Below are 13,022 nucleotides of genomic sequence, written 5' to 3' on the forward strand. Positions count from 1 at the left end.
ATTAGAATATTAACTGTGATTACTTCCAGGTGGCATTATGGGTGCTTTCCTGGAATTTTTCAAATCTCCACCAAACGATACATTTAGAAATAAATCTTTTAAGATTACATATTTTTAAAAGCTATGCAGCCTGCATAATTTTTAAATGCTGACAGTCTTCTATCACTACCAATGTATTTCATTTTAGTAATGGTCTGGTGAGTACATTTCTGATGCTAGGAACTATACTAATGTGAAAATTAATATTATTGGCGAGAGTTTCCAGTTTTCAATATTTGTTACTATCCAGGTGGATTTTTAGGCAAAATAAATTGCTTTTGATTAAAGGTCTGGGATTCTTAATCCATTTGCAGGCTGTTTTAATACAGCTATCATAAAGTTTTTGGTTAAGCCATCAATGATCTTAATAACTTTAATGTTAGTTCTATGAAAATCTTATTCTTGCTCAAGTTTGTCATGAGATCATATCTAAGTAGCACACTAATTATTGTTCACTGTCAGTTAACATAACTTTTGTTATCCTTATGGGAATGGTGTTGCCTGTCAGCGTTAGGAGGAGAATGGTTCATGTAGACAGTAATAATCATTTCAGGTCATTAGGTCCTCAAGGGAGCATCTACAGCTAAGGATTTTATAGGAATTAGGATGATCGGACTTAATCTCACATCTATTTCTCTCTCAAGAACTACAGAAAAGGTACTTCATGTAGTTTGATATTTTATCCTGCTTTTTTGTAGAGTGGAAGATGGTGAACACCAAGTTAGAATGAAGGCCTTCAGGTACATTGACTTGTTGAGATGGTACATGGTGAGTGGAAAGGTACACAAAGGCAAGCCTGTAGCCTAAGGCAAAGGTGACACCAAGGTAGAAGGGCTTGAAGATGAGGCTTTTCTCTCTCATTATGCTCTGAGAAGCAATGTTATCAGGCACCTGTTGTCTTGCTTTTCTGTCTACTTGGATAACATGTTGGCTTTCATGCCTTTAACTTTCTCTTAGAATAGCTTTTTTTAAAAAAAAACTATTATTTTCTTTAAGCACTAAAGAAAAATTGATTCATGACTTAAACAAATCAGTTACTTATGAGGGGCATCTGACTGTTAGAAACCCATCCTCGGCTGGGTTCGGTGGCTCACACCTGTAATCCCAGCACTTTGGGAGGCCGAGGTGGGTGGATCATGAGGTCAGGAGATCGAGACCATCCTGGCTAACACGGTGAAACCCCGTCTCTACTAAAAATACAAAAAATTAGCCGGGCGTGGTGGCAGGCGCCTGTAGTCCCAGCTACTCTGGAGGCTGAGGCAGGAGAATGGCGTGAACCTGGGAGGCGGAGCTTGCAGTGAGCTGAAATCGCACCACTGCACTCCAGCTTGGGTGACATAGCGAAACTCCATCTCAAAAACAAAAAACAAACAAACAAAAAAATCCATAAGTTCTTTGTCAATTATTTCAACATGTTTTTTCAACAACAACAATAAAATATTTTTCTACATCTGGCAACATGGCCTATCAGAGTTTTGCTTTTTCTCCATTTATTTTGTTTTCTGATAGGATTCTACAAAATACTGCCATGGTTCAAAGTGGCAGTAACTGTACACAGAATAGGAGTCAGAACTCTGTTGAAGTATTAAGCAGAGAGCTAGCCTCTGGATAAATAATGCCTTTCCTTAATGAGAGCCTCCAAACCTTTTCAGGTGTAGCCCCTTCAAGTGAAGTACCTTATTCAGACATTGGTTCTTTCACCTTGCCCTGGGTTTCCTGGCTCCCAGCATCATCATTCACCTTCTCCACAGTGGGCTTTCTCCCACCCTGCTCTCATCTCTCTCCAGATCCTGGCTCAGAGAGAGCACCCCTTCCTCTGCTGTACATCCTGGAGTCAGGCGTCTCTATCCATCGCTGCTGTCCATGCTGATGGGGAATACTGTTAGAAGAGGTGATCCTTCTAGTGACAGTGTAACTACAATATTCTTTTAATCATAACATTTTAATTTTAATCAAATTGCTCTGTAATCCCAGCTCCTTGGAAGGCAGAGGCAGAAGAATCATTTGAGCCCAGGAGTTTGAGGCTGCAGTGAGCTATGATCATACAACTGCACTGCAACCTGGGCAACAGAGTATCTTTAAAAAGAGAAAGAAAAAAATCTAATTGCTCACAAATAGAACAAAGTATGAGTAGATAACTGAATTTTATGTGAATACAATTTAATTTGAATCCTATCCACTTCACCCAACAGTATGTATTTTGTTCCAGGAGTGTCATTGCCAAGGGTGAATGGTTGGGGCAGGGAGTGTGTTAGCTCCCACAGCCTTCATCGGTGTTCCTCCCTACCCACCTCCCTACTCTTTTATCTGGAAAAATTACATTTTCTTTTATCCAATTTAAAGTCTTTGTAAAAACAGATCAAGGAAGTCTCCCACTTACCCTCTTTCCCATCAGATTGCCCCTAAACTATTCTAATAGAGAAATTCTGGAGTTGCTGTGCGTTGTAGGAGAGGGATTTACAGCAAAGTGTGACAGATAAAATCATGTAATTCTTGAAATCTAAGATACACTTTTCTCCATGTTTTATCTTCTGTGGAAATTTCTTATCATCAGTGGCATCTTCCTGTCAATTGGCAGCATTTCTTTCTCTTGTGATGCTTTAAATAATAGTGCGTCTTGGTGGCTCTTAGATTTGATGAAACAAGGATAGTGGTATGAAAGGTACTGAGGTAGCTTAGAGAGAGCAGTGATTAATCACGTAGTAGTCAGAGAAAGCTTCCCAGAAGAATAACTGAGCTGGATTTTGAAGAAAGAATAGGATTTCTCCAACAGTATAGTCAGAAATGGCTTTGTAAGCCTGGTAAAGAGCAAGGCATGGAGGAGATGTGAGACGGCGTGGCGTGCGTGAGGACAAGCAAGTCTTCGGGCGTTGCTGCTGTGGAACCTTTGGAGCTGTCGGGGAAAGTCTTGAAGAGAGAAACTGGAGATGAAGATGTGAGGCAGGTCAGGGAGAACCTTGGCCTGCAATTAGGGAATCTGGCTAGTCCTCTTGGGCAGTGGAAATGCAGTGAATAGTTTTATGCAATGGGATTGGGTGACTTGATTTGTTTTACTACATAAGTTTGGAAGTCATAGAATAGACTAGGAGAGGAAGAAACAGCAGTTTAAAAGGTTTTGGGGTAATGCAATGAGCCTAAATTAAGATGGTGACAGAGGGGATGGAGAGGAAGAGAAGACATATTTAAGAAATATTTTAAGATCTAGAATCGACAGGAGTTTGTGATTATTTGGCTTTTTAAGGTGAAGAGGAAGGGTCTAAACCAGGGATATCCAATCGTTTGGTTTCCCTGGGTCACGTTGGAAGAAGCAAAATTGTCTTGGGCCACACATAAAATACACTAACACTAATGATAGCTAGTGAGCTAAAAAAAAAAAAATCTCATAATGTTTTTAGAAAGTTTATGAATTTGTGTTGGGCTGCATTCAAAGCCACCCTGGAGCGCAGTTTGGACAAGCTTGGTCTAGACTGAGTCTAGTTGTGTTACCTACCAAGATAAACCCTATAGAAGGAAGAATAAATCAGGAGTAGTACAGGAAGAATTGAAAATGGGGGTAGATTGCAGAGAATGCATGCAGTTTGGGGTTTCTTGAATTTTAGATTTCTGGAGAATCATTTAGATTTCTAATTCTAGTTCCAAAGGTCAGGAACTGAGTGAAGTATGAATGAGATAGGGTTATAATAACAAATAGCTTATGAGTAGCTGTAAAGCCTTGTGAGGGAATGAGATCTCAGGGTGAATAAAGAGTAAGGAGAGAGCGGTGCTGGGCGGGGAATCTTAGTGCACACCAGTATTTAAGGATCAAGTAAGAGCTGGGTGAGGAGACGAGGGGATTGAGCCGAGCCGGGAGAGTGGAGGAGGACGAGGTGGCAGAGAGGCTGTGGAGACCAGGGCAGAATGGGAAGTGTCAGCAGTGTCAGATGCAAGGCAGGGATCAGCAAGAGATCGCAAGAGAGAAGGAGGATCTTTGCTAGAACAGTTTTATTGGGGCAGGGGTTGTGGAAGGTTAATGTTACAGATGGACAGAATGCCTGGGAAATGAAAGATTCAGTGGAAACTGCACTCTTTCAGGGAGTTTGCTGAGGGGGGAAGACAGTAGCAAGAACAAAAAACATCTACAATTATGGAGAGGGTTTTTTTTTTCAGAGGGAAGATACTTGAGCACATTTATAGACCCATGATAAGGAGCTATAAAAATAATGAGGTTAAGATGCTGACAACTATTTATGCAAATACCAGAGAATAGTTAGCTTTGAACAGAAGGGCACCCATCTCTTCTCTAATATTGGAGACAGGTGGAAAAACCACCTGGGCTCTCAGACAGATGGCTTTGTTTTTAAATATTTCAGAAAATGAGGTAGGGAGGGACTGACCAAGGGCAGCGAGTTTTATGAATGCTGTTCCTGGTCTCAGCAGCGCCTTCCTCTTCCCTCAGTGACAACTGCAGGGCCCAAGTGGGGAGGAAGAACAGTGTGTGCCTGCTGGGCTCAGCATCTGCTCCAGTGAGCGACATGGGGGTGACTGGGGGTCTGCTGAATGTTAAATATAAAGGAAGTTCCTTTTCCCTCTTAGAGAAGCTCATAGCCAAACCGAAAAGCGGAGGAGAGATAAAATGAATAACCTGATTGAGGAACTGTCTGCAATGATCCCTCAGTGCAACCCCATGGCGCGTAAACTGGACAAACTTACAGTTTTAAGAATGGCTGTTCAACACTTGAGATCTTTAAAAGGTGAGTTTGACGACGGCTTCCACACTTCGATAAGTGAAATCTGCTCTGTCACTGAGGTCTCTGATTGGTTCGCTTTGCTGTCAGCTGTTGAGGTTCTATCCAGATGTGTCTTTCAGCTTTATGGGTATTCACTGGCATTTGTCTATAGTCTGTATGTGGAGAGAATACTGAATTGGATGTCAGAAAACTTGGTTCTGATAAAAGCTTTATCTCAAGCTCACTATACAACCTTGAAAGGTATTTACATTTCTGCTTCACATATAGTATGAAGAGAATATCACCTGCCTTTCAGAAAACCTCTCCATTCTTTAGAAGTTCTGAAGTTGAGCTGGGCGTGGTGGCTCATGCTTGTAATCCCCATACTTTGGGAGGCTGAGGTGGGCGGATGGCTTGAGTCCAGACTTCCAAACAAGCCTGGGCAAAAGAATGCAAAAATTAGCCAAGTATGGTCTTGCATGCTTGTAGTCCCAGCTACCTGGGAGGCTGAGCTGGGAGGATCGCTTGAGCCTGGGAGGTGGAGGTTGCAGTGAGCAGTAATCGTGCCACTGCACTCCAGCCTGGGTGACAGCCTGTCTCAGGAAAAAAAAAAAAAAGTTCTGAAGTATAGTATTAATTATTAAGTTATTGAGAGATTTCTATCCTTCAAAAAGAAAACTTCCTTAAACTCTGCAGTTTCTCTTAAAGCTTCATTCAGATTTATGAGTAGTACCTTACAATGCATCACATGTTGCCATTCCAGGGTATCCTTGAATATGTGAGACACTGGGGGTAGAGATCCCTGACACTGCCCCTTGGTGTGTGGGTGATCATTTCTGGCTTTAGCAATTCCCCAACTTGAGCTTGAATTTTAAATCAAAGTAATAAATGTATATATGTACCTGTGTATTAGTCCATTCTTGCATTGCTATGAAGGAATACCTGAGACTGGGTAATTTATACAGAAAAGAAGTTTAATTGGCTCCCGGTTCCATAGGCTGTGCAGGAAGCATGGTGGCTTCTGCTTCTGGGGAGGCCTCAGGGAGCTTTCACTCATGGCAGAAGGCAAAGTGGGAGCCAGCATCTTACATGGCAGGAGCAGGACCAAGAGAGGATGGGGGAGGTGCCACACACTTCAGACAACCAGATCTCATGAGAGCTCACTATTGCGACACAGTCCCAAGGGGCACATCCACAAGCATGATCCAGTCACCTCCCACCAGGCCCCACCTCCAGCACTGGGGATTATTATTGGACATGAGATTTGGGCGGGGACACAGAGCCAAACCATACCAACATGTGCGGTAGAAATCACCCCTGTTTTGGGAATAGCCCCAGTCCAACTTGGGGGACAGGGTGATGGAAGTGGAATAGAGTTTTCGATTTATCAATGCTGATGATGTAAATTTGCATTGAAAAGATAAGACCTGGCCAAGTAGCAAGCTGAAGACTCCAGAGGAGACTCTGCAAGTTCAGATTTGTAAAGATCTAGAAGATTATAGTGAAATTTGGTGCAAAAATCATAAAAAGGGAGTGAGCAAAGGATGACCAAGGGTCTCAGTTTAGATCTCAAACACTGCCAGGAAAAGGAACATATATTTCAGGGTAATGGAAATTATCTGGGCACCATGCAAGGACTTTACCAAGTCAAGTTAAGGTGGCTAAGAGGAGAGCAGCACTCACCTGGACTCCGGTGCTTTCTGTTGGAAGCGTGATGGGAGATCTTATTTTCATAACAGGCTGTTGTGAAATAAGCTCCTCTTTTACCCACAGCTGAGGCTTGCAATATTTTCCTTAAATCCTTCAGAAATGAAAATTTATAGGCTCAACTGAGGTCATTTGATTGCAACCCTAAAATTAGCTGAATATTTTCACATTAGCAGTGTCCTAAGGGAGGAGGACCTAAGGGGAAAGCCATGAATCAGTCGACTAGTTCAACAAAACATGATCTGAGCATCAACCACGTTCCTGTTCTGTGCTGAGAATATAAAAATTAATGAGGCAAGATCTCTGCCCTTTAAGGGTTTGTGGTCTGACTAGGAAGACTGACTTAGGAAGAGATCGTCAAAGTCTGGTGTGATGAATGTTACAGCAGTGGTACGAGTGAGAGGGGAGGCTGTGAAAGCTCGGCAGGGAGGAGGTGAGTCCAGAGGAGATTCCTTGGAACAGGGCGTAGATTTTGCCTCAGCTCTGCTAAGCAGAAGTGACATGGTTAAGTACTCATCCCCGCAGTCTGACCAGATCCTTCGGTCAGTGCTGCTCACAAGCAAGACGACTTAAGGCAACTGGATCTGCTTTTCAGGGTATTGTCACAGCATCCCCACACTAGCTCGGCAAGAGCTTAGAAGCCAGATCAACAGAGGGCTGCCTGTGGATCATGTTATTTTGGTCCATAGCATAATTAGGTTAAAGACAGAAGGATCGTGATGTGATTTTTTTTTCCACTATACTCTACAGCAGTGCTTTTTAAACTATCTGGATGGAGAAGTTCCTCCCATCCACCACCAGTTCATTGTAAAATACAATTAATTATGGAAAAACGATCATGGGTTTGGCTGTCACAGCAATGCTACATTTTTATAAAAGCCTCTGAATGCACATTCTTAAATTCTGCACTCGATCTCACCACAGTTTGCTATGACTTTGGTCTGCCAGACCACATTTGGAGTAGCCCTGCTTTGCAGCATAAGGTCCTGTGTCTGTGATCTGATTACCAGGCGGGGCAGTGGAGCATGGTGGTTCAGGCGTGTGCATCCTGAAGGCAGACCTTGTGGTTCAAATCCTGGCTTCCTCCCTTCATAGCTATGTGACTTACTGAAGTTATTTGACATTCTAATCCTCAGTTTCCACATCTGTGAAATAGGGATGATGCATTTGCCCCCTGGGACTATTGTTAAGAGTAAAGGGTAATGCATGTAGAGTATAACACAGTGTTCACTAATGGTGGGGGTAGGGTAAGAGGAGGAGGAGGAATTGTTACTGTCATTTTGATCTTTTTTTAACCCAATGAACATTGTGAAAAAAGTAAGTGATTGTGTTGCCTCATTGGTTTTTGCCATGGGAACTCTGAGAGCCAGTGTGTGGACAAGTGTGCGGAACACCACAGCATGTGTTTACGGGCCGGCCTCTACCATGCCTCAGCGCTGCTCTCACTGCCCTCATTTTCTCTCGAGCACATCCCCACTCACTTACCGAGTCAGGGCCTGCCTGTGCTGGCTGATTTACACCGACGGGGTTTCCCAGCCCACTTCTGCCTGGTGTGCTCTGCCAACCTTGCTGCAGGCCAGACCTGAAATGTCATTACCTTGCTCAGAATCAATTGATTGCTGTTCCCTGACCTAGCACTCAGAGTCTGCATCCTTCATTCCTTCCTCAGCTCCCTCCCAAGCTGCTGTGTAGTAATATTAACAAGAAGTCATTGGGAGAATTCCCTGAGCCCTAGGATGAAGACAGATTCCAACAGAAGAGATTTTCTTTTCCCTATGCCAGGCTCTTAAGAGTGCTACGAGTCTGAGAAAACTGTACTGAATCATAGCATGAGGCATTTTGACTTTCTGCCCCGCCCACTTACTTTGCCACCACCACCACCACTTAGTTCATTGGTGAGTTTGGGCCACAGATCCGTCCAAGGGCCAATGTGTGGTTAAAATGTCTAAGGATGTTACCCCACCTTTCCCCTGCAAAAGCAACTTTTCTTACAGTGCCCAGAAAGAAGGGATAGGAGTCAAGAAGGTTGGGGAATATAAGGAAGGGAAAATTGACTTAATTCTGAATCATCCTTGCCCTGGGGAGGGCTTGCTTGGCTTTGTTGAATGTGTCATACGCCCCCTTGTGGCCATGAAGGGCTTTGCGTGTCTGGGTTGGTGGATTCCCTTACTCCTCTCAGGTCAAACATTTCCCTTGGTTTTGGCCTGATAATTCCTCATCATTTTGCAAGCTCTTCAGCTGCCTTAGAGACTTTCATTTTAATATAACTCAGCGCTAAGGGCTGAAAATGAATTATTTTATTTATATTTTATACATTTTAAAAATAATCTGTGTATTATCAGAATAGAGGTCTCTATATTGCCATTAAAGGATTTTCTTACTGGAAAATCTCATATGAATCCATAACATTTGTTTAGAATTCCAGAATGCCCCCATTCAAGGTAACTCATATGATCAATTTTAACTAGCTAAGACATTATCTAAATAACTGTAGTGGTCCCCCCTTATCCATGGGGCATACATTCCAAGACCCTGGTGGATGCCTGAAACCGTGGGTAGTACTGCACCCTAGGTGTAGTACTTTTTTCCTATGCACATATACCTATGATAAAGTTTAACTTATAAATCAGGCACAGTAAGAGATTAACATCAATAATAAACTAGGACAATTATAGCAATATACTGTAAAAAAGTTATATGTTCTCTCTTTGGCTGTCTCAAAATATCTTATTGTATTGTGCTCACCTGTTTGCAGGCTGTGGTGGACCACAGGTAACTGAAACCACAGCTAAGGGGGGACTACTGCATATCAATTCTTGAATATTATTTCATGTACATTTTATTATAATGTTTTTATATATAGCTCTTAAGGTGCATATTTGGATATAAAGGAATAAGTAGTTCCAAGAATTCACAATCTAAAAGAAAGAAATTTTAATCAAGTGGTAATGAAGAAAGAAAATGATTAGCTGGGCATAGTGCCTCACACCTGTAATGCCAGCACTTTGGGAGGCTGAAGTGAGTGGATTGCTTGAGGCCAGGAGTTCAAGACCAGCCTGGCCAACATAGCGAAAACTTGTCTCTACTAAAAATACAAAAATTAGCCAGGCATGGTGGCACGTGCCTGTAATCCCAGCTATTCAGGAGGCTGAGGCACGAGAATCACTTGAACTCAGGAGGTGGAGGTTGCAGTGAGCTGAGATTGCGTGACTGCACTCCAGCCTGGGCAACAGAGTAAGACTGTGTCTCAAAAATAAATAAATTAATTAAATTAAATGAAAAGGAAAAAAAATAAAATGATTACAGAAAATGTCTTAGAATGTGCCAAAGAGCAAATACCAGCAGCAGCAGCAGCATTGCTAATGTTCATTGAGCATGTTGCCCTCTCTACTATATTTCCAATAACTCTTGACACCTTTCTTTTTAGGCTTGACAAATTCTTATGTGGGAAATAATTATAGACCATCATTTCTTCAGGATAATGAGCTCAGACATTTAATCCTTAAGGTAACTAAAGATATATTTGTCTAAGTTGTATATGTGCTTTCATTGCTGTTTGAATAGGAGGCAGATTTTCTTCCATTTGCTTCCTGTTCTAAACATATGGGACTCCATATTACACCATATTTCCTTTAATATAGAAATTTAAAATAGAGAAGTAGCCGTGCCTTACTAGTTTGTGTTAATGAAAGTAGAGACAGAGTATAGGCACTTTCCACACTACGGAGCAAAGCTTGTCTTCAGTGCTAAGCATTTTATACTACCCATCTCTCACACACAGGATCTGTTCCCCCATGATCACCACCTCCTTCAAAGCCGTCTGCCTGGCATCCTGTTCCCTCAGGATCCTGTTCTTCTCAGAGGCCAGTCACCGCTTACTTAGAGTTGTTAGTGCTTTGACATTTCTGTCCTCATCATTCCTGTGCATGACTTTTCAGATTCACCGGTCTAGAGGGGAAACTGTGATCATGTGATTTGCTTCTCATGCCCTCGGAGGTGATAAATGTCTTGGTCATGTGCTGTGTGACTACGAGATTTTAAGCCATAGTCAAATTAAATAGAAGGATTCTTCATACACATTTTTGTCCATTTTTCCTTTAATTTAAAAAAAGCCACTCTTTTATTTGAACAGCCGAATTTAAATATAGCATTCCTGGCAGGGATAGAAAGGATATTGTGTGGATAAAAAGGATTTTTGAAGGTGGCAGAATGTACGATTTGCTTTTGAAGCTTTCTTACCAATCTGTACATGCTCGTCAGTCGTACCTTCATGGAACCCTGCTTCTGCCCTGCAGAGCATGCCCAGCAGGAGTGCCAGACTCTTCCTATGTGGCCATACGTACCCGCTTCCATGCAGGCTGCTTCATGGGATTTGCTGGGTAGACCTTATGAGAGTAGCTGACACATTAGTTTAGAATGAGTGATGCCTTTTTATTATTCAAAAACTATAACAAGGTGTACAGTATAATGTCTTCATTGCTTCCCTGTCCCCATTCTGCACAGTCCTTCTACCTCAACACATCCACAGGCAATCATTGTTCTGCATGCAGTGTAGTAGAATTTGGTAAAGGTAATTTTATTTTATTGTTATTTTTTGAGACAAGGTCTGGCTCTGTTGCCTAGGCTGGAATGCAGTGGTGCGATCTCGGTTCACTGCACCCTCCACCTCCCGGGCTCAAGCCATCCTCCCGTCTCAGCCTCCTCAGTAGCTGGGACTAGAGGCGTGCACCAGCATGCCCGGCCAATTTTTGTATTTTTTGTCAAGACAGGGTTTTGCCAGTGTTGCCCAGGCTGGTCTCAAACTCATGAGCTCAAGAGATCCACCTGCCTCGGCCTCCCACAGTGCTGGGATATAGGCTTATTTAGTGCTGTATTTAGGCTCATATACAGCACCTGGCCTAATTTTAGTTTTTAAGAAATGTCTCAACTAAATAGTCTGCAGCCAAACTTTTCATGTCCAAAACATTAATTTAGAATAGGATTTCAACTTGACACTCTTTATAAATCTGTTTGCATCTTAAGAACATTTCTTAAAATTAATTTTACTAGCTCCATGACTACTCTGTTAGTTTTATTGCCACAGTAATTTCCTCAGAATCTGAATGTGTGTGTGTGTGCGTGTGTATGAGACAGACAATATTTTAAAATATTCACTTTTTTTTTTTAAATCCTAGACTGCAGAAGGCTTCTTATTTGTGGTTGGATGTGAAAGAGGAAAAATTCTCTTCGTTTCTAAGTCAGTCTCCAAAATACTTAATTACGATCAGGTATCTAAAAATGAGGATATTTTCCATACAATGTTTAAATTTTTGAACAAACATATTTTTAAGCTCTTTTTCTGAAAACCTTCTCCCCACTGGGATATGGGATTAGGTTCTGCTAAGTTAGAACTCCAAGAGAGATGGAAAGCTGTGTGGAAAGAGTAAGGATTTTTATGACTGATTGCGTTCCCTTCCTGACCTTCAGCAAGTTACTTAATTTTACTGAGCCTCAGCTTCTTCCTATGTAAAAAGTCAAAATGATTATACCTGTCTCTCAAGATGTAAAGACTAAATGAGGTGTCATATGTAAGAGTGTCTGAAAAGTGTTAGTCACCCTTCTCTGTTCCCTCCAAGAGACACTTTATAGTTAATTATTAAGTTATAATCATTGCATGACAGCCTTTGATCTAATCTCTGGCAACACTCTCTGAAATACATCTTTCGTTTAACTAGTTTAGTACTTCACCTCCTTATTACTGAACACCATTTCATGGAAACTAGCTACTCAAAAATTACAGCATTGAAACTAACCCAACCGAATGAATAAACTAGCACTAGAAATCCGATAGACCACAGCATTGTTTTTTAATAACTCGCATTAGTTTATAAGGGTGTTCAGAGATAATGAGTTAAGTAACAGAAATAAGGAAATATTATGAGCCTATGTACAGGAGGATTGAAGACCGATGAATCATGCAGCAGGTTATAGCTGGGGACACAAACCTCATGATTCCACATTCTAACTGGAGGTGGAAAACACACCCACACATGCATGCACACACACATGCACACACACCCACACATGCACACCCACCCACACATGCACGCACACACGCACACACACCCACACATGCACGCACACACACATGCACACACACCCACACATGCACGCACACGCGTGCACACACACATGCACACACCCCCACACATGCGCGCGCACATGCGCACACACCCACACGCGCACACACCCACACATGCGCACACACCCACACACCCACACGCGCACACACCCACACGTGCACACACCCACACATGCACACACACCCACACATGCACGCACATACACGCGCACAAACATGCACACACACCCACACATGCACACACACACGCGCATGCACACACGCACACACCCACAAATGCACGCACGCACACACACATGCACGCACACGCACGCACACACACATGCACACCCACACATGCACGCACACACACGCACACACATGCACGCTCACGCACACACGCGCGCACACACACAGGTAACTGACAGTTTAGGGTATCACTTAAGTTTCGAGTTAATGACATGGAATCC

At 42.5% G+C, this 13,022-nt stretch overlaps 1 protein-coding gene across 3 annotated transcripts in view; it reads left to right on the plus strand.

Moving 5' to 3' along the window:
• BMAL2 (basic helix-loop-helix ARNT like 2) overlaps window positions 1-13,022 on the plus strand; it is an 89,792-nt gene that overhangs the window by 44,353 nt on the left and 32,417 nt on the right. For 2 of the 3 annotated variants that reach the window (XM_032159895.2, XM_032159896.2), the window contains 3 exons: window positions 4,612-4,769; window positions 9,880-9,959; window positions 11,627-11,719. In XM_032159895.2, coding sequence (XP_032015786.1) covers window positions 4,612-4,769; window positions 9,880-9,959; window positions 11,627-11,719 — 331 coding nt within the window. Of the gene's footprint in view, window positions 1-737; window positions 780-4,611; window positions 4,770-9,879; window positions 9,960-11,626; window positions 11,720-13,022 lie in introns of all 3 variants that reach the window. The other variant, XM_032159897.2, reaches the window with a different exon arrangement.

The sequence above is a fragment of the Hylobates moloch genome, unplaced genomic scaffold (assembly GCF_009828535.3).
Source record: "Hylobates moloch isolate HMO894 unplaced genomic scaffold, HMol_V3 SCAFFOLD_8, whole genome shotgun sequence".
NCBI classification, from domain to species: Eukaryota; Metazoa; Chordata; class Mammalia; order Primates; family Hylobatidae; genus Hylobates; species Hylobates moloch.